Source organism: Lichenostomus cassidix, chromosome Z, assembly GCF_008360975.1.
Source record: "Lichenostomus cassidix isolate B80296 chromosome Z, HeHo_3.0, whole genome shotgun sequence".
Lineage (NCBI taxonomy): Eukaryota > Metazoa > Chordata > Aves > Passeriformes > Meliphagidae > Lichenostomus > Lichenostomus cassidix.
This window is the reverse complement of record NC_139511.1, coordinates 29028908-29050782: the sequence shown is the minus strand read 5'-3', so window position 1 is coordinate 29050782 and position 21875 is coordinate 29028908. Positions and strand designations below refer to the sequence as shown.

Genomic DNA, 21875 nt, shown 5'->3' with positions numbered 1-21875 from the left:
AGCCCTCTCTTCTCCAGGCTGAACAGCCCCTAATTCCTCAGTGTGTCTTCATAGAGGTGGTTCTCCAGTCCTCTTATCAACATCACAGCCTTCTCTAGACTTACTCCAACAGTTCCATGTCCTTCTTATGCTGAGGGACCCAGAACTGTTTGCATTACTCCATGGGATCTCACATGAGCAGAGATGGGGACAGTCACCTCCTTCAACCTGCTGGCCATGCGTATAGTTTATTGGCACAACAGAGATGGGACGGGAAAATATCACTGTGAGAAAGGAGAAAATTATGCTGGCAGCCTTCCAACCGGTGCAGTTGCTGCAAGAGGTACTTGTTTAATTCCACTTACATGTTGTCTATAAAACTGTGTGTATGTTTCATTATGTATTAGAGGTAATGCCATCCAGGCTTATGTTATAGTCCCAAACAATAGTTCAAACATGAGGCCAAGTTCAGAGAAAAATATAACTCTGAAAGACAGTTGTTTCCCATGTGAATTTAACGGTGTGAGATAAACCACATGCTGAGTTACTCTTTTCCCCCTCTGTCAATATTATTTGCTAGGGAAAAAAGCACAAGTCAACTTCTGCAGTATGACAGAGAGCTCCCTTCACATCACTTAGTCAATTAAAACATGTGCCTAGTCTCCTCCTATGGCAGGATACTAGACTAGATGTTTCTGAATTTTGTCTCTTGTAGAAACATAGCAAGGTTATTTATCTTAAATAATCTCCAGTTGCCACAGGAAAACTAAAGAACTAAAAATAACAGCGGTATGCAGGCCCATAACTCACAGCACGAGACCATAAAAATGAAATGCCTCCATGAAGCATATGCCACAATCTCACAGAAACTTGCTGACTTTGTTCCACAAGTTCTTCTAAAAACACACTCCTATGTGCATTTTCATCATTCTTCTTTCTGTATACGTACACAAAAGTAATATTGCAGTGCTTCCCTTTAACTGGGAAAAGTGAATTTTGGGTGGCAATCTAGTTACTTCCTCTTTTGCTTTTCCACTCCCTCATAGCCCTCTGGGGGATTTCTGATGACTTAATGGCACAAATACAAGTAGGACATTGTGATTTAAAATGAAAAGCAAATCCGGTTACTTGCTTGTCTTAAAACTGCAGAATAGGGATTAAGGCATATGAAATATAAGCAGAATTAAATTTTTCAAAAGACCAAGAAAATTATTTTCTGTGTTTCATCAGAATGAGTGACTGAATGTTATTTGCTTTAAATGCAAGGGAAAATACAGTGAGCCATTAGACCTGTTTTGATGATGAATTCAAAAATTTGTATGGTATCTGTAATTCAGATGCACCATGAAGTGTTCTTGCAGTGAGAAAGCTGTTATTACTTTCCTGGTTTCTTATTCTGTGAAAAAAATCAAGACACCTCCTTTTCTAGAGGCCAGTTACTCCTTAGAGACTAGTATAAAACATAAGAGTAGTATACTGTTTGTATTTTGTCCATAGTCGTTTGTTGATGTGTCACGCTGGAGAGAAGACAGTATCGCAGAAATATTAGATGAATAAACCTTCATAGGAATATTAAAAGGCAATCAGACTGCAAAAGAGTGTAAGGATTGTTCTGTTTCTCTCCAATAATTGAAAGATTGGAGATGACATTTAATTCCACTGTCTATATGTACTGAAATCTGCTTTAGAAGTAGTTTAAAAATATGTTTTCAAGCATTTATGAAAATACAGGTTTGCAATTCTTCACTTCCAACATTAAGAAAATCATTTCAACAGGGTGGTGGGATTTCTCTGGCTCTTTCAGAATGTTTTTGATTTAAGAAATTAAATCATTAGCAGAATAGATGTTTCTCAAGAAAAAATTTAAATGCAAGTTCTTACAACACTCTGTAAGTATGCAAATGAGAAAGACATTGCACAGCTGACATCTGGACATGAATCACTTCCCAGGAAACCTCTCTAACTAGAACCTCATTGCACAAGAGTCCACAGTTAGCGGAAAGTAGAAGGTGACAGCACATAATGACTCCAGCTCCATTTAAATCAATTAAGAGGTTCCCTCAAAGTGCTGATGGCTAGCAACTTTCAAGCTATAGACAGAAGCGAGGAAAAAACCCTAGATTTTCACTCACAAGAACCTAATATTTTATAATTAGGCTCCTATATCAGAAAGATGGTCCCTGCATGGGGTCAGATTGCCACTCCTTCACAAAGTACAAGAGCCAAAAAGAACTGATTTGATAAGCACGTAAAGATAACAGCATGTGTCTGCTCCACAGCAACTACCCTGCACATCACATCACATCAATCTGGAAGCTCCCTCAAAGCAGGTTTGTAAAGGTCACTGCGCATACGTTGACTTGGACATTTACAGCTACAATTAACAGTTCTACTAAATGGGTTTCTGAAGACTAAAGCCCACAAAGAAAACATTGATACACGTCACTGCCATGCAGCTCAAACCCATCTGCACTGCAGACTCATGCTGCAGCTGTTCACCTTGTTTTGATGAGGCTGGATTTAAAGCTAAGCCAGGGTCTATAACTCATATTGACACTAGCACCTTAAATAAGCCATCTGCTCACTCTGCCTACCTTGGAAGAGCAAAGAGCAATTCCCTTGTTCAGGCAATCAAACTGGAGACATGTTTATTGCTACAATACCCAAGAGAAGGCAGCCTTGTAATATATGTACCTCTCATCCCCAGAAAGAAGGCAGTTTTTTCCTGAGAGAGGTTCCTTGGGTGCATCAAGTCACCAGTTACATGAGAGGGTTTGAAGTGGCCCACCCTTTTTTTCACGTGCATATTGACAAACATGAGTTCTGCTACAAGACCTCCAGTACTGCAGCAAGACACACTGCTTTCAGTTTATCAAGCTGATTTGCTGCCATGAGAATTTAATTACATGGAATAATGAAGAGATGCTGCCAGTAGTTTCTGCATTGTTAAACACAAACATCCCGAGATAAGAGGTCTGCTTTCCAAAGAACACCCAGTAGCTGGTAAAACAAGAAACATCCCTAGAACTAATAAATACGTTGCTATGCTGCTTTTTTGTTGCTCCTACAGCTGTATCTCTAATCATCACAGCTGTGCAGGGTATTCAAGCAGAATCTGAGTAAGCAGAGAATAGACATTGTTCCCTACCTAAGGGAAGCACAGAGCTGCACAAAGATGAACAGAGTGGAGGGATAAACCGTCAGAGCAGAACAGTAGGAAGTAATATTACAAGAATAGTAGACAGAGGCAGGTTTGCAAATACAGGATACCTGAAATTATATGAATTATAGAGTAAGCAATACCATGAAGGTAAAGTCTTGGGAATCTTTTTAATGGCTAGAGTGGGCTTCTCCTGAATACAAAAGATACTTCAACCCTTTAATAATCTTTGTTGTCTTGCCCTGGACTCACTCAAGTATGCCCATGTCTTTTTTAGGTCTGTGGCCCCAGAACTGGATTCAGCATTCCAGATGTGCCGAATGCCAAGGAAGGATCAGTTTCCTTCACATGCTGGCAGTGGCCTTCCTAGTGCAGCCCAGGATGCTGCTGGGCTTTTTCATCATGAGGGCATATTGCTGGTAGGTGATAAACTTCTTGCTCCCAAAGACTCCAACTAGAGTTCCTTGCTAAATAATTGAGCTTCCTTGCCAAGTTATTTCCAGATGCTCAGCTCCCAGAATGTACTGATGGCTGGAATTACTCTTATCCCAATGTAAGACCATGACTTTCCCATTGTTGGGTTTTCTGAGATTCCTTTCTGCCCAGTTCTCCAGCCTATCAAGGTCCCTCTAAATGACAGCACAACCCTCTGATGTAACAGTCACTCCTCCTGGTTTTGTATAATATGTGAGCTTGCTGTAGCAGCACTCTGCTCCACCATCCAGGTCTTTAATGAAGAACCTCAGCAGTACTGGCCCCACTATCATTCCGTGAAGTATAATGCTACTGAACGTGCTTCCAACTTGATTTTTTGCCACATAGCATAACCTCTGGACCTGATTGTTCAGATAATTGTCAGTTTACCTCACTACCCATTTATTTATCCCATACTTTGTCAGCTTGTCTTGTTAGAACATTGTGAAAGACAGCATTAAAACGCTATTACAGCCAAGGTAAACAATGTCTCACAGCTCTCCATTCATGCAGCAGGCAAGGCAACTCACTGTGGAAGATTATCAAGTTGGTTAAGCATGATTTCCCCTTCATAAATTCATGGTGACTACTGATGAATTTTTGTCCTTCCTGGGATTGGAAATGGTACCCAGGATTAGTTGCTCCATCACCTTCCCAGGGGCTCCTCAGTTTTGACTTGAGGAACATTCCCAATTGCCATGGCCTTTCAAAGATTATCAAGGGTAGACTCCCAAAGACATCAGCTTTCTCATTGGTGGAGTATGTAAGGCCTATTTGTTTATGAGCTCTTTAAACTGGTCCTTCTCCACCCAGAGTAAGTCTTCTTTGCTCAAGACAATTTCTCTGGTCCAGACTATTTCTCTGGTTCCAGAGCCTTGGGATTCTTGAAAGTTAGGATTATTTTATTGCAACGGACCTCTGATTTAGGTGCATACAAATCTACTGTAGAGACAGGTGTCTTTCTCATAGTTGAAACAGTATTATGTGGCTCCCCATGGATCATTACTTCCTCAGAAATACAAGAAAAACTAGAACTAGATTTTTTTTTTACACCTTACGACTTGTTTTCTTAAGAGTATCATCTGCTTTCCTAAAAGGAATCAGAGCAAATGCACAGAAAAAAAAACTCTTATAGCATGTTGCTTTTCCATTAAGATTGTGAAGTCAACTTTTTTGTGGTGTTATGAGAGGTATATGAAATAACAAGGGCAAATGTGCTTGAAGGATCCCTTTTAGTTCTCAGTACAAAACTCATTAATTATCAGGAAGCAAAAGCACTCTGTTGGTACAGAAAATTGCCTATTTGCAGGTATTTCTAGAACACATCTGCAAGCCAGGTCATTGATTCTCCTTTTCAGGATAAAGGCTTATTACCAAGTAGAAAAAAATGTTACCATGTAGAACTCCTGAAGTCTGCAAGAAGCCTAAACTCCTGGCTTATTAAATCTGTTTAATCTACTCTTGTCTGGCATCCATGCCAACAAGGAAGATGATTTATGTCATTGTGAGACCACTCAATGATCTTTGAAATATCAATTGGGAGAGTACCCTAAGCCTGAGGAAAGGCAATTTCCATTCATATCTTCAAGAACAACTTCACAGAAAAATGTTTTGAATTCCTCACTAGTGAAAGATTAAACAGAATTTCTGACTCCACAAAGCAGTGACATGTATGTTTGACTTCACAGTTTGTTGCTGTAGAATGTGCTGCATGTCAAGTTCTTCCATCCAAAGGAAGACTTGTCAGCCTGCCTGACAGAACTGACCTGAGAGAAAAATTAGTTTTTTAGAGATGATAACTTCTTAGCATGTCTGACCAAATTGATTGCAACTCTGTAGGTAATAAGCATCTTTCCATTCTATAACCTCACCCTCATCTTCTCTGACATAACTGAAGGGACCTATTAAATCTACAGTAGAAATTATAAATTTCCCCAACACCATCAGAAGTATTCAGTGAAAAATTTTTCTCCTGTAGTATATTTGAAAATGTATTCAGTAAATTAGTTTTCATCAGGTTTTCTGGACAATCTCTTTTATATCTTTGTTCTACAGTTTGGATTCCCAAGGCTACTTCACAATACATTGTCTTAGTCTTTCAGTATCACTTCTGAATGTGGAACTTCTGCAACTCCTAAGATAGTAAAATTAATTGAAATATTAGCAAATGATCTACCATTTCCTTAATGCATTAAAATCCTATTTGCTTCCTTAGAAACAATAAAGCATTGGCCTTTTCTGGATTTGATTTACAGACACAAAAATATTCCATGAGGTGCAGAATGAATATTTCACCTTGAATAAAGCCAACATGGGGCACAAAATGTTGAGAAGAATCTGACTGCATAGAAACAATTCATGCAAGGAAGCATAAATCAAATTAACCCTTTAACTATATTTCTGCTGTAAACTGCTTTTTGAAGTGTGATTTTTTTTTAATGGTTTAATTGAACCTGAAATACATGACAGCCACTTGAATTACAGGGATTGTTGAAGTACATACTGAGCAGAAATCACAGCTTACTGCAGACTATTGCAAGGTAAGGAAGTCAAGTTAAGAAGGCTCTGGTAGAAGGGAAAAGCCATTCTTTATTGACAGGGATTTTTCTTTTTACCTTTGTAATTAATTGCCATTTTCAGAAGAACTTTGAAAGGCAGTTTGACTATATGGAAAACTGGGTAGTCAAGAGCTTTTAAAGCATCTGCAACAGGTTAATGATTGAATTCAATTCAGAAGGCGAGGTATTGCACCGGTTTCCCTGACACTTGCCTAAGTGTAATCTACCTTCTGAATGCATAGGAAGGACATAGGAACCCATTCAGCTGCCTTGTCACAATATAAATTAAGCTGACTTTTTCTTCCTTGGTAATCAAGGCAGTAGCATCCATGTGAAAGTCAGAGTTTTCTTTCTAACACTTGCAAGTGTTAGAGACCTCAGCCCAAAGATTGTAGTGATGAGCAGGTCAATGATGAGCGATGTCAGCTAGGCAGGCTAGGAGGCTGAGATGTAGATGGGCACTCCTGCAGCACCACTGAAGCAGGACTGACAGCCTCGAGCTAAGCTGACAAACAAACATTCTGTTTATTCTCACTGTTTTGTGAGAATAACAAATGTCACGGGTTTCTGCATCACACACTTTTCAACTGCTCCTCGGACAACAGATGTATTATTTCTGTCCTATGGCTCTCCTTTGTGCCTTTTACAATAGTGTGGAGGCTTCTTAAAGAAATAATTTACATTTACACACCTCTCAGAAAAGTGAGAGAATATTATTCCTCTCCCTCTCTGCCCTCAATTTCCAGAGTGTGCTCTCCTCCCTCCTCTGCCCCTACAGAGTGGAACTGAACTACAACAAGATTAAAGTGGACAGTGTCTATTAATTCCAAAAGCCAAATCAGAGATGCCAAAACCCACATATTTTATATAACTATTGTGTTAGTTCATCATATTTCTCCTATTGATTTGTAGATACAAGAATTCAACAAATCTGTAAACTAAACAATAATGCTTTGAATAGGCCAGCTGTAAGAATTCAGTTTGGCAATTAGATGTGAAAAGCTTATTTTAGTGATTAGCCCAGTGTCATCCAGCAACTTGATGGCAAAAACAGTGAATCAGAACTGGCTGGTTTGTGAATGAGCTTTCTGCCGTCTTCTAAAGCACAGGATATACAGACTAGGACAGTCACCTCCACTGTATTTGGTACAGTCTGGGGCAAGATTGCTCTTGAGGGGAATATTTTACTTACTGTTCACTAAGTAAGCTAAAAGAGGCAAAAATTATGACTGAAAAATCTTAAAACTAGCAGGCATTATCATTTGAGGTTTTTATAATCCTCAAAATGTGCTTTGTGTCATAGCCATAATCATGTGCATTGTCAAGTCAGAAAGCAATGGATCCCAGTGATACACACAGAGTGGAAACAGAGATCTCTGTTCCTTCAGCCCAGGAAATAAATGCAGGAGAGAAGAGAGCTGTGCAAAAGGAGGGAGAAAATATACTGATGGCAGGTCTCTAGCTAAGTTCTAAATCTTTCTCAATTTTGAATGTGTTCTAATGGATCCTAGCCCTTCACTTTTGATTTTTTAGGGAAAAAATATTATGCTTATCATCATCTACCTTTTTCTCTTACTGCCAGACAGCAGACTCCTTACTTCTAGCCCTATTTGTATCATATTATTCATAGCACTCAGGGCAAGAGAAAGACTCTGAGTTTCGTGACTCAGTCCCCTCAGCTGCTATTTCCAGCAGCATTTCTCATGAAACCAATATCATTCAAGTTCCCCCGTCCCCCAACTTTCTGTCCAGTTTCTCATACTCCTCAGCTTTTGGGCTTCACACCATTCTCAGTAATCCACTGGCCCAGTATCAGCCAGTGTCACTGTATTTTGTCACTATTTCCTAGTTTCTCCTTACATCTGTTACCTTCTGAATCCCTTCCTGCCTCCGTAACTCTTAATCACTGGTTGTCAGTAACAGTTGTCTCATTCACATTTTCACAGCCACCCCTCCCAAATATTGTATGCAATCTCTCACTTGTTCTTGTGGAAGTAATTTTAAAAGTTACTTAAACTCCACACGATCTGGTGAAAGGCCAAGTTGATCCATTACTGTAATTTATTGAACTGTGAGCACATCTGGACTCATTCACAATACGCAGGCTTGTTCTCAAAGTTGCACAAGAAAGCTGGTCAGAGCAAAAGGGAAACATGCTGGTAATTTTAGCTTGTCAGAACTTGTGTAGAAACTAAAATTCAGATGCTGGGCTGAAATAAAGAAAATCTGCAGAAATCAAATTCTTGCTGTCACCACAAGGTGATATACTGCCTGCCATTGTTGTCTGGATGGCCCAATAAAAATTATATTGTCATTGCTAGTAAGAAACCTAATGCTAGCATTGCAAGGCCACAAGAACTGTTGGGCTGTAAGGTTTGTTATTAGCTTGAGTGAATTTACTCAGTGCAAACTGAAGTTGGGTACCAGGTGTCTTTTGTTAAGATGTGGAGTTTAAGTGTGTGATAATACCAGAGTCCTTGCAAATACCTGCACAGGCTGAAAACAGAGGTCAGAAGACTATAAACATCTCACTGGTGTCAGCTCCTGGTTCTTGAGAAATTATAGTCTTAAGTGCTGAGAACACTGCTTTCGACATAACAAAGAGGAAAAGGAAGCAGCCAAAGAACAGAATAAGACAAATAAATTATGTGGCTGTGGGATGTCAACACCTCCCAGAATTGCAGAGGATATAGTCCAAGGAAAGGAGATGAGAGAATTAAAATTCACTGACAAACTCGAGAACTTTTGAAAAGTACTACATCTTCATATTTGAAAGGAATTGCTGCTGGCAAACGGTTGTCATCGCTGGAATTTTCTTCCTACAAATTATGTCAAAGCTGCAAGCACATTACCTGTTTCAAGGACCAAGGCTCTTCCAATGTCTTTTATTATGCTGGTCAAGTTTTAGTGTTGTATAGCAGTCTGTGTCTGAGTGCATAAACTACATGTACTTGCAGTCTCAGCTCTTTAATTCCTGAATAAAGCATTACTGCATGTAAATTCAGTTTACCTAGTGTGATAACTACCAGTGTGACAACCATCACACTGACCAGCCCTGAAGTGGTCAAGCAATTGCACTAAACAATCATTGTAGGTCCCTTCCACCTGGAAGTACTCTGTTGTATTCTATGTGTGCTTCTCATTACTGTGCATAAATACATCCATTAAATCCTCAGTGTGAGCTGGCTTTCCCATTGAAAGAAAAGACAAACATGCAACAGAACCAGGGTTTAAGATAAGGAACACAGAGTTTCACAGAAAACCACGTTGGAATTGGTGTGGCCAGACCTTCATTAGGAAATGTTAGGCAGTGTAAAACTGCCTGGATTGGAATAGTTCACAATTTCTCTACTATTATTATTTGTTTATTTTGCACTTTACATTAGACATACATATATATACGTGTGTGTACATATATATATGCATATTCTCTTACCTCCAGTTCTACTGCTTTAATATTGGATAATGAACAGCACAGGGGCTCAATCTTCTGTCATTTTTAGAGTATAATACGCAAAATGTTATTCTGTCATTGCAAAATTATTCCAGAAGTTAGTTACTTGTGTTCTGGAGGCATTTTTTCCTGCTTCTTTACCTGATGATTGAACAAGGAACTTGCCCTAGGAAAGAAGGGTGTGTTTGTTTTGTGGAGCTCATGGTAAATGTTTGTGCAGGAAGAACCTAGAGCACTTAAGGAACTACAAGAAACAAGCTGGCTTTGGGCCCCAAGCCATGTAGTTTTGTTGGAGAAATGTCTCATAGGGTAGGTAGTATATTAGAGCAGCATATTAGAGGCTCGCTGTAGCAAATATATGCTAATTGTAGCATATTAGAGGCTTGCTTCAAATATTATAATTAAAGAACACCTAATGAGCTCCTTTTTTAATCAGCGAGCTTTTGGGGTAAACTTCATCATAATTATTCTCAATGTTTGTATTCATGCAGTATTAAGGTTACATTCACCAATTGTTTTGCATAGCCAATATTGAGTGTCAGGAGTTTTAATAAATTGTTAGTTAATTTTTAGAATCCTAAAGTTCAACAGACTATAGTATGGCTTTCTACCCTATGTAATTCCTGAAGTTATACTGTTATAGCCCATATGGGGTGTATTAGTAATACTTCCAGTACACTTTTAACTTTTTATTCTTTCCCTGAAAATTCTTTGTAAGAACATGAAGCATGTATTACCCATTGCATAAATGCAACCATTTTTGTAGGGACTGTAATTTATTCAGGTCTCTTTCTATAACGGTCATTCAGCATGCCTAAAAAAGCTATGCCTGCATTTGTATCCACCTGTGACTGTGGTCAATGTAATTGACCAGTAGAAATGGCTAGTATAGGTTGTGCTGTCCTGAAACTTTGTTTTTTGTGAGACAGTCTCAGACAACTGAACTGTTTCTGGAGAACTGGTTGGCTTTATACAGATACAAACATTTTATATGGTCTGCATTTCTTAGTCACACAAAGAAAAAAAGGTGTATTTATAACATGTCCTCACCATAATTTACATAATTCAATCCTTTGTAAAAGACAGAATCCTTTTTGAGTGTCACTTCTGCAGTGGCATATCCCAATATGTGCTCATCAAGGCCATTTCTGATTTAAAATTGAGGCAATTTCTAATTCTATCTCTCATGTAGTACTATACTGCTTAGAGTCTGCTGGTTCTGTTGAACCAGTCACTGCAGTCTATTAGAAGGATGCAGTTCTCCTTAGAGAACAGTCAATACCAGCAAAAATAATTACTGTACTATAACCACAGTGTGTGGTGCTAGCACTGTGTGTCGATGAGGTCTTGAGACTCAACTTAGCTTCATATCCCTCACCAAAAACAGAACAAACAACCAGATTAAACAAACAAACAAATAAACAAAAACCCACCAGCCATGTACCACAAAATCATAAAAATTGAAATCACTGATTTTCAGTTCCATTAAAAACCTCACAGACACGCCCAAAATGTCACAAGTGAGTCTGTCTGTCAGAAGAGGATTCGGGAATAAGATACTCTCAGAAGTGGCCTTAGCCACTGCTGCACATTTTACCATTTATTTCTATGTATCATTGAAAATTTTTCTGAAGCAAGTCTCTACAACTCCATGAAAGGTGTAGTGAAGCGGGCGTCAGGCTCTCCTGCCGTGCCTGCAGTGAGAGGACGAGAACAGCCTTAAACTGAGACAGGGGAGATACAGATGAATTATTAGAAAAAATATTATCAGAGTGGTCAGGCATTGGCATAGGCTGCCCAGGGAGGTGGTGGAGTCACCACACCCAGAAGTTTTTAAGAAGCATCTGGTGCATAATATATAGCTGTATCACTGCATATTAAGGGTCTCTTAGGTGGGGCACCCGGTTGGTATGTGTTTCCCGGGAAGCCGCTTCCCTGGCGGGGCTGGCGATGTCCCCGCAAAGCCGCTCCGCGGAGAGCGCAGGACACCGCCCGCTGAGGGGGAGACGGGCTGAGGGCGGGGCGGGCTGAGGGCGGGACGGGCTGAGGGAGGGCGGGACGGGCGGAGGGCGGGAGGGACGGGCTAAAGGAGGACGGGCTAAAGGAGGGCCGGGCTGAGGGCGGGACGGGCTGAGGGGGGGAGGGCCGGGCTGAGGGCGGGACGGGCTGAGGGAGGGCGGGACGGGCGGAGGGCGGGAGGGACGGGCTAAAGGAGGACGGGCTAAAGGAGGACGGGCTAAAGGAGGGCCGGGCTGAGGGCGGGGCGGGCTGAGGGCGGGACGGGCTGCGGAGTGGACCGGCTGGGGCTGCCCCTCCGCAGTGCCGCGGCGCCCCCTGCCGGCCGCCCTAGCGCCGGGAGGTGGCCAATGGGGAGGGAGTCCTCGCCCGCCGGCAGGGCCGATTGGCTGTGGCTGGCAGGGGTGCGGCGGGGCCGGGGAGCGGCGGCGCAGTCGCGGGCGAGCGGTGCGGCTGCCGCCATCTCACCATGGCTCGGGAGTTCGAGCTGTGCCCAGGGCGCCGCATCGGCGGCGACCAGCCCTGCTTCATCATCGCCGAGATCGGGCAGAACCACCAGGGCGACCTGGATATCGCCAAGCGCATGATCCGCATGGCCAAGGTGCGCGCGGAGGTCGCAAGGGGGGAGGCGGGTGAGCGAGAGCGCCGGGGCGCGGCCAGGGGACGCGCGGGAGGGTTTGTCCCTGATGCGGAGTGTCTGCAGGGAGACCCATGCATTTCACTTTGGTGAAGGGTCTGGAGCGCTTGTCGTGTGAGGAACGGCTGAGGCAGCTGGGGTGGTTTAGCCTGGAGAAAATGAAGCTCACGGGGGAGCCTCACCACTCTCCACAGTTCCCTGAGAGGATAGCCAGGTAGGGGTTGGCCTCTTCTCCCGGGCAGCCAGTGACAGGATGAGGGGACATGGCCTCAAGCTGTGCCGGGAGAGGTTAAGGAAGGGCATCAGAAAAAATTTCTTCACAGAAAGAGTGAACAGACATCGAAATGGGCTGTACAGGGAGGTGGTGGAGTCGCCGTCCCCGGAGGTGTTGAAAGGAAAGACTGGACGTGGCACCTGGTGGCATGAGTTTACAGGGAGTTTGAGAAGGATCAGGCAGCTGCTGAACCATCTCTAATGAACCTCCTGTTTGACTTGGTTGACTTGTAGAGTCTTTTTACAGTAGCACTTCTGTCATTCAGTAAGACAGCCAAGCTGCTCTGAAATTCGATGCTATATCTGTTAGAAAACGGCACATTATCACAGCTGGAGGCATGGTGTGTTTGTGACTGGAGTGTAAACGCAGACTGCTCTAACGAGGACATAAATTCACAGTTTGTGTGAGTTCAAATGGATTATTATTCCTGAAGGTGTTCAAGAGGTGTCTGGTGCTGGTGATGTGGTTTAGGGGTTACTGTGGTGGTGCTGCACGGTTGGACTTAGTATCAGAAGTTTCTTCAAGTCTTGATGATTTTATGAATTTTAGATTCATACTTCTTGTGCCACAGAATCCTGTGTCCTGTTTTAATGTAAAATTATCTGTGACAGCTAATCTGGAGAAAACACCACTGAAGTTAACTCTTTGAATAAGCAGCATGCATAGCAAGAGGCTAAGTAGTTTTTTAGGTTTAATATGACTTCTGTCTAGATTGCTGCTCTACCGACTGTGTAGGCACTTTAAAATAAAAGGGCTGGTGTGTGTAGGTCTGAAGTCACTCTGTGTTCATTGCCATTTCTGTGATTGCTATGATGATAATGTGAAAACTCCACAGCAGATGAGCACGTTGGTTACTCACTCCTTGCATCCAGATTTAGGATGAGTGCAGTTTTACTTGCACTTCCACTCAGTGTGCACCAGCTTGTTTTGCAGGACTGCGGAGCAGACTGTGCTAAGTTCCAGAAGAGTGAACTGGAGTACAAATTCAACAAGAAAGCCTTAGAAAGGCCCTACACCTCTAAACACTCCTGGGGAAAGACATATGGAGAGCACAAGCGGCACTTGGAGTTCAGTCATGACCAATATAGAGAGCTAAAGAAGTATGCAGAGGAGATTGGCATTTTCTTCACAGCATCTGGCATGGATGAGGTATGTCAGCCATACTGGAATGACAAGGGGGTTCTGGTTGTTGTGTCTGTTGGGTATTACTTAGGTGTGATAGTTCTTACATAAAAGAGAGACCTAGAGTAATTTGCCAGTTCACCTGTGTCGCTACAATGGTTGAGTAGCTAGCTGAATATTTTGAAAGATTTGTCATGTGTGCAGGGATACTTAAACACAGTAAGTAATATCAGAGACAAGGCTTCAGTCTGACCTACATAAACAATTGAGGCTTTGAGACTTTAGATCAAGATGGCAATCAGACCGCTCTCTGGTGTTGTCTGGTGTGTTGGTTTCAAGCATATCCAACGTCCTTCTGTATTTAAACCTGATTCCTTTCTTGATCTAATCCCTATTATTTCCCTCTTTTTTTCCTCCCGCCTTGTTGTTTACTAGACCCCTGTGGTGTTTCTAAGTGCAGAAATGTTTATGGCCCTATTTCTTTTACTAATCTCATGGAGAGGTTCTACACGTTGCCCTGTTACTCCTGAATCGTTTACTGATTTTTGCCAGTGGGCTCTTGAACAGTCAGTCACCAGCTTCTCAGCTCCACAAAACTCATCTGCTGCTGTTCCCCCTTGAGATGTGTACTTGTAACTGTTGCATGTTGCCTGCCTCACAGTGGCGGTAGTGACAGTATTAACAAATGCAACATACAGCTGAAATGCGTAAACTGGGAAGGTCACCTAACTCTTGAACTTCAGTATAGGGGAGAGATTACAGATTGTTTTACTTTTCTTGGTGGCCTACAAAATACAGAGAACCAAACTAAAAGAGACTCTACCAGAAGTAAACTAGCGACTCTGGCATATGGCCAGCACAACAATGTCCCTGGCTTTCTCAAGTAGCCATATCCAGGATGGGACAAGGATGTGATTTACTTAATGTTTTAAAGTGATCTATGCAGTGTCTCACTCTTGCAATCAGACAGAATTCCTGATACATCAGTGTTATTCTTCTTTCTTGCAGCTTTTTCTCCTGCTTCATGTTTTGTGTGTGTGGCAATAGCTCAGTGCCATGGATTCAGAAATACATCTGTGAAAAGAGAGTGTGGTGATATTTCTTTTGTTGATATCTTCATGTGTAGAAGATCTGCTGAAGAACATGTACTCCTTTAAGAAAGGAGTAAATGAGCCCAGGCGTCTTGGACTTCTGTATCTGGGATCTTAATGACTCATGTGTCTTTGGGAAGAAAAAAAACCCACATTCCCTCTTTTGATCTTAAAACCTCTGGTATTCTAAAGTGCCACACAGAACACCTTTCAGAGGCAGCAGCTAAGAGGAATCCACTGGCATTCCTCTTTGTCTCTGCTGTACTCCTTTGTATGTGGCTTCATCAGCTAATTCACAGAACTGATACATGTTTGTGCCTTCTTTTTTGAGCAGTATTTACATTACATGGCTCCAAAGATTTCTAGTTGCATTTCTCCAATACGTGGGTTTGGAACTTAAGGGAAATATTGCATATATTGACATAATAAATCCTTGAGAATGCATTAACTACTGGAAGTGTTTATACATTAACTTCAGTAAATTTAGGATAATCTCTGAAAGTCCAGCTATGTCAACAAGGTTAAATTGTGTGCGTAACTATGTGAGGAAATTAATGAAGTGATGAGTGAAGTAAATACAAAGGCTGAATAACTTCCTTATCTATTCTGTTCCAGTGTGTACTGGAGACAGTACACAGGATCTCATTGAACCACTCCCTTTGATGTCACTCCTGTTATTTGAAATTGCTTCCTGGTCCTTGAATCTCTTAAAGAAAAGCTCCTAATTTTCAAGAGATATTTACCTAATGAAGAGTGGCCTTAGATACAAGATCTGCATGTCATATTTTATTTTTTGCCATCTCCTGAGATAAAATCTGTGCCTTTTTAATATAGAGTAGTCATTGTCTTTATTCACAGTGCATCTGAATAAACTGTATTAAACAGTGAATAAATTATATTAAGGAGATGTGATACATCCTAGGTACAAGAAATTGAATCTCCATCATACTGATAGAAAAATTAGACTGAATAAGATGTGATTCTCTTCTGGACATTAGCATTCTTTCTCTGCCACTAAGTACATTTAACTGCAACAAGGAAAGAGCTGAAGAAATTAAAAGTGTTTGTGGGTGATTGAAGGGGACAGTGGTAACTATTTTGTTATTTTCCCCAGAGATGAATGAAGCATTTAAATACCTCTTGCCTATGATAGGTTTGGAATTTAAATTTTCGTCCTTTAAAATACTAATTTTTAAAAGGCCACTTAATGATGTAATACCCATTTTCAGAGGCCTCTAATCATTCTTAAATTGTCTTCAATATAGCACACATCTTTTTAGATGAAGGCAGAGTGTAATAGGCATTTGAATAAATGGTTTTGTGGTCTTTCCTTTGGCTTATTTTATTGTCTAGTATCTGTCCTAAAAACAACTTCATTTGGATTTTCCTTTTTGGGTACTTTTGTGTTTTTTTTCCTGGTGCTTATTTAATAAGTTCATACAAGCTTTTAGTGTGACAAATCTATTCTACTACCTGTGGTTTAATATTTCTGACCTGCAGGACATTTGTGGCAGGAGGACTGTGTGTGTACTTGTAGCACATTTCTTCTTCAACAGGCAGACTCCCATCTGCAGGTAGTTGCTTTCTCTTGATAGTTAAAAAAAAAAAAAAAAAAAAAAAAGAGCAAGAATGCTGTGGTACACAAGTATGTCTTTAGGTTGAGCTGAAGCTCCCCTGTATTAAGCATCAGAATGTATAGCTGTGGTAGGGGACCAGAGACTGCCTTGAGACAGTGATCCCAGTCAAAAACCTGCACAAAAATAGTAGAAGTATGAAAGAAGGAACCATAATTACACTTCATCTGGACAGAAATCAGAAACTAATGTTGTCAGGATAGCAAATGATACTTCAGGAGCAGTGGGTTTTGGGTGGATGTCTCTAATATTTACCTATTAATAAAGCTTTGGTTTTGCTGTTTTGAAGGGTTGTTTATTTCCAAACACAGTAAGTCCTTATCCCTTGATCCAGCTGAAGTGGAGTGTTAAAACAGTGATTTCTTTTCCTTGTAGATGGCTGTGGAATTTCTACATGAACTGGATGTTCCATTTTTCAAAGTAGGATCAGGAGATACAAATAATTTCCCATATTTGGAAAAGACTGCAAAGAAGGGTAAGCATTTTCTTAGGGCCATCTTGGTGAACATCACCATTTCTTAGTAGATCAGTTATTAGATCTTTTCTCCATTTGATTTTGGGGAAAAATCTGAAGTTTCTTTAAAAGAAACTCACCCTCAGATATAAAAAAATGGTTTGCCCAGAATTCTTTTCTAGTTTTAAGGAATTAATTTACTTTAAGAATATAATTTAATCTTGAGTGGCTTTCTTGCAGACCTAGGACAAAACTTGTGCATTTTTCTGATGGCTAGGTCGCCCAATGGTGATTTCCAGTGGGATGCAGTCAATGAACACAATGCATCAGGTTTATCAGATTGTGAAGGCCATCAATCCAAACTTCTGCTTCCTGCAATGCACCAGCGCGTACCCACTTCAGCCAGAGGATGTCAATCTCCGTGTTATATCGGTCAGTGAGTAACCCAGAGCATGCCGTGGGTAGGGTAGCATGGAAGGGCTGTGCACTTTTACTGAGATACACTTTCAGATCTTGGGCATGCTGGAATTTGCTTCTGAGAAGGCACGAGATGTGTCTTGTTCCCCTAATTCACAATGCAAGTGTTGAAGTGAAAATATCCACTGGGTCCTTTTGTAGCAGAACTCATCTTTGAGGAATATGATAAAGGGTATTACTGGAGTACTCACAGTTCAACAGAGGATAACATGACATATGGGTAACAGGTTAATCCTGTGCTTTTTAGTCCAAAGGAAAAACATGTAGACTTGTTACTCTTAAGAAGCTGCATGAAGTGAGAATGTAATTCTAAACAGGGAGGTAGACTAGAAACTTTTGTTTAAAAAGCTTCATGTGCTTATCAGAGCAATGAAGAAAATTGGTTAGACCCTTGTATGCTTTCCTTCACTGGAAATATTACTAAGACACACCCAATAGTGATATAGTAAAGTTTTCCCAAACTGGCCAGTGTTCAAGTGCTACCTTAGGTTTATACGCACATAGTATATTATTTTTAATAGAATGCCACATGGCTGCATTTAATTGCCTTTAGGATTTGGTGACTGTCCTCTATGTATGGATTAAAAGATTGCTTCAGATTTTAAATACAATGTTGAAGAAATCTGTTTTGGATACAGATTTAGTTTAACCAGTCCTCTGGGTTATTGGATGAAAATAGGATACTGTTGCTGCTATTTACACTGATAAGGCTTTGAAGACCTTGAATAGTAGAACTGAATTAAAAGGAGAAACACAAGTTGTAGAAGAGCACATACTTCATTTTTCTTGTCAGTATTGATAATACTAGTCAAATTTGTAACATGATAATTGGTAAGGCAGTGTGACTTGTTGAATTTTAAAAGTTGCATTCTCTGCATAACCAGCTGCTTGTTTTATGGCATAATATTTGTTGGCTGCAGTTATCACTGTTAAATTTGCTTTGTCTTTGAAACGACTGCTTTGGTAATTCAGACCAATTCTGTCATTATTCAAGGCATATCAGTCAGCTTTCCCTGATATCCCCATTGGCTACTCTGGGCATGAAACTGGCATAGCCATTTCAGTGGCCGCTGTTGCTATGGGTGCTAAAGTAGTGGAACGCCACGTGACTCTGGACAAAACATGGAAAGGAAGCGACCACCAGGCATCTCTGGAGCCCAGTGAACTGGCAGAGTTAGTGAAAGCCATCCGTACTGTGGAAAAAGCAATGGGGTCTCCAATCAAACAACTCTTGCCCTGTGAAATGGCTTGCAATGAAAAGGTAACTTTTGATTTTGGTTCATGTAAACCTGCAGGTAATTTAGACCTATAGCTAATAATTATATTCAGAAGAATAGCTTGCAAATTGTTTATTGCAGTAGTGATTCTGCCTCTGCATTTAGAGAATTTCTCACTGTATAATGTTGGCAGTTTTGAGTATGATAGATTTCTATGTTTATCATCCAGTGGTTAACTTGAGTAGCAGCATGGAATCATTTGGGTTGGAAAAGACCTATAGATCATCGAGTCCAACCACTAACCTATGCCAAGGCCAACCTTTAAAGTATGTCCCTAACTGCCATGTCTAGACATTTTAAATAACTCCAGGGATCATGACTCAACCACTTCCTAGTGGAACTAAAACAGTTCTAGACTCTTTTAGTGCTTGATAACCCTTTTGGAGCAGAAATTTTTTCTAATATCCAATCTAACCTTCCCCTGGCACAGCTTGAGGTAATTTCCTCTTTTTCTGTCACTTGCTGTGTGGGAGAAGAAGCCAATCCTGCCCCTGACTACAGCCTCATTTCAGGGAGTTACAGAGAATGATAAGGTCCTCCTGAGCCTCCTTCTCTCCAGGCTAAACAAGCCCAGCTCCCTCAGCTGCTCCTCATAGGACTTATGCACCACACCCTTCCCCAGCTCTGTTGCCCTTCTCTGGATTCACTCCAGCACCTCAGTGTCCTTCTTGTCCAGAATGAGGGGTCCAGAACTGGACACAGGATTCAAGGTGCAGCCTCACCAGCCAGGTACTTGGTAATAGTAATAGGAGTAATATGTCTGCATGATCATGTACAAGCTGCTTTTACACTAAGCTGAAATACCAGTCATTCTAATCAGATTCCCTCCATTGTGATTTTCAAAAATACCAGTGGGCCACTATCCAGTTTCAGAAAACATCTGTGTTGTCCTGGCAGCCTGGTTAGAGTGAAAGTTTCCAGGCTAAATTAAACCTTCATTTGGAATAAGTAATGGAGAGGGCAGTTCTACACAACCTGTTCTCAAATAACTGGAGAATATTTTTATACTCTTTGGTTATACTAAGCCTAGCAATGTGTTTATCTTAAACATTGTTTTTTTTTTTTCCTCTCCCCTGTAGCTGGGAAAGTCGGTAGTGGCAAAAGTGGCAATTCCTGAAGGTGCAATACTGACACTTGACATGCTGACGGTGAAGGTGGGAGAGCCAAAGGGGTTTCCCCCAGAATCCATCTTCGACCTGGTGGGCCAGAAGGTTAAAACAAATATTGAAGAAGATGAAACCATCACTGAGCAAGTAGTGGAAAATCATGTAAAAAAAGTGAAGTGCTAAACCAAAGCACTCCATTCCATGTTTCACAAGGTATTACCGCACAACGTTAAGTATAGCAACATAGTAGATTAAAAGAAGGGGGTGTAATTTTGAGGATGCAAACAGGTTAGAATTTTCAGGTTCTCATTAGCACGACATTTCAGAAACAAGGGGATATAAATTATGAAGATTTTTATTAGAAACTGTATAGCATTGTGCCTGGGAAATACCATGACCCTCTCTTCTCCATTCCACTCAGCCTAGATTTAATGTGGAGTTTTGCCAAATATGAGACCACATTCTGCTGCTTTCCAGCTTCCCTTTTCTGTTAAGAATACAGTATATCACAAGAATTTTGTCTACACTTCGAATTGTTCTAGCCCTGTATTTTTTGATATTCGTCTCTTTTCTGCCTTTTGCCTCAGCCCTGTGATAGCAGGACTGTGGTTGGAGTTGAAGACAGATCTAAGTGAATGTTTACGTACACTGAACAGAAAACTACACATGCAACCTAGATGGATTTTTCTCAAGATGAAAGCCTTAAAAGTGTCATGATAAAGCAGTGGTTTGCAGGAATCTGCATTCTGTGGGAAAATTGGGTTCTTGAGAAAGCTAGAGCCTCAAGAGACAGTCCTAGAAAAGGAAGGATACTGGATATTTAGAAAGGTCTCATTTAAGGGGCAAGAGAACCTTTTTGTGAACTGACAGGCAAAAGGGCAAGCCAGAGAGATTGAGCAGGGAAGAAAAGTAGATGGATCAGTGGAAATAAATTTATGCTTATGCTTAGAAATTGTGAAAAGCATCTGTTGTGAGTTGAGTGAGGTCTGGAATATTAAGTCAATTCTGCAGAGCATTTGGATACCTCTACTTTGACCTGGGGGGCAACTTCTCAGGTAGGAGGCCAAATGCTGGTGAAGCTTGAGCAGCCTTTTTTTCTATACCAACAACCAAATCCTCTGCATTGGGGTTTTTCTCTCAACACCTGGTATGTGAGATGGCTGAGGCTAACTGCCTGACTACATCACATCATTATACTTCAGTATGATGGCCAGTGCACCTCTTGTGTGCTCTACTCTTTCATCCCAGCGTCTCACTTTTCAAGTAAGAAGTGCAATCCCACTCCTATCACCAGCTACATTTCGCTTTGACCAGGAGGGATGTGCTGATGTGTAGCATCAGTAGCTGCAAATCACTCATTCTTCAATTACCTTTCTTAGCATGGAACTGTTTGGTATAATACATTTCCTTTTTTTCTGTGGTGGAATCATTTACTAGTGATGGTTACTTGGAACTTGCTACCTTTTGGTCATGAGTTAGAGAAGTATCTTGAATTTGGTGATGCGTGGTGTTGTACTTATAAGCAGTTTACTTTCAAAATATTTACCCTTGTGCAATTCTGAGGAAACTGTATTCATATCTTCAATTGGGGAAGCAGAGGTTGAGTCATATGCTTGACCATATGTGAATTGTGACTGATGCAGTATGCTTGCCTTACATAAAAAAACGACTCAATTTTTAAAATATTATTTTTAATTTTAAATTTGAAAAATAAACTTAGCTTATAAAACAAGCTCTTGTTTCTGCATTTCTGCCTATGGTCAGCATTTGCCAGCATTAATGATAATTCTAGGGCCTTTAGTATTTGAACACTGTAAGATTACCTGACCAGTTCCAAGTAGCAGTGGTTTTTCACTCTAGCCAGGGCTGGTCCTAGAGACTGCTGTAAGCAAAGGTTCCAGAAATTTCCAGGACTTTAATTAATCTGGTGGGGGTGGGAAAAATACCCATATATAGCAACTTGCAAGCTGTGTCTCTTAGGTTTATGTGAGCATTGCAAATTGGACACAAAGATAAATGGGGCACAAATGCACCACTGGCCTACTGCTTGGCCTACTGCTACTACCAGGAGCCCTCCAGACACTTCATCTCAGTAGGATGAATAGGGCCACCCAGAAGTCCAGCTCAATGTAAGGCCAGTTAATGGCTGTTAAGTGTGACCA

At 41.0% G+C, this 21875-nt stretch overlaps 1 protein-coding gene across 1 annotated transcript; it reads left to right on the top strand.

Moving 5' to 3' along the window:
• The first annotated feature begins 12036 nt into the window (after window positions 1–12036).
• Window positions 12037–21445, top strand: NANS (N-acetylneuraminate synthase). Its single transcript, XM_085043418.1, has 6 exons — window positions 12037–12242; window positions 13486–13701; window positions 16775–16874; window positions 17131–17285; window positions 18325–18591; window positions 19687–21445. The coding sequence occupies exons 1-6, from the start codon at window positions 12111–12113 to the stop codon at window positions 19894–19896; spliced, it is 1080 nt and encodes a 359-aa protein (XP_084899544.1). The 5' UTR covers window positions 12037–12110; the 3' UTR covers window positions 19897–21445.
• The last annotated feature ends 430 nt before the right edge of the window (window positions 21446–21875 follow it).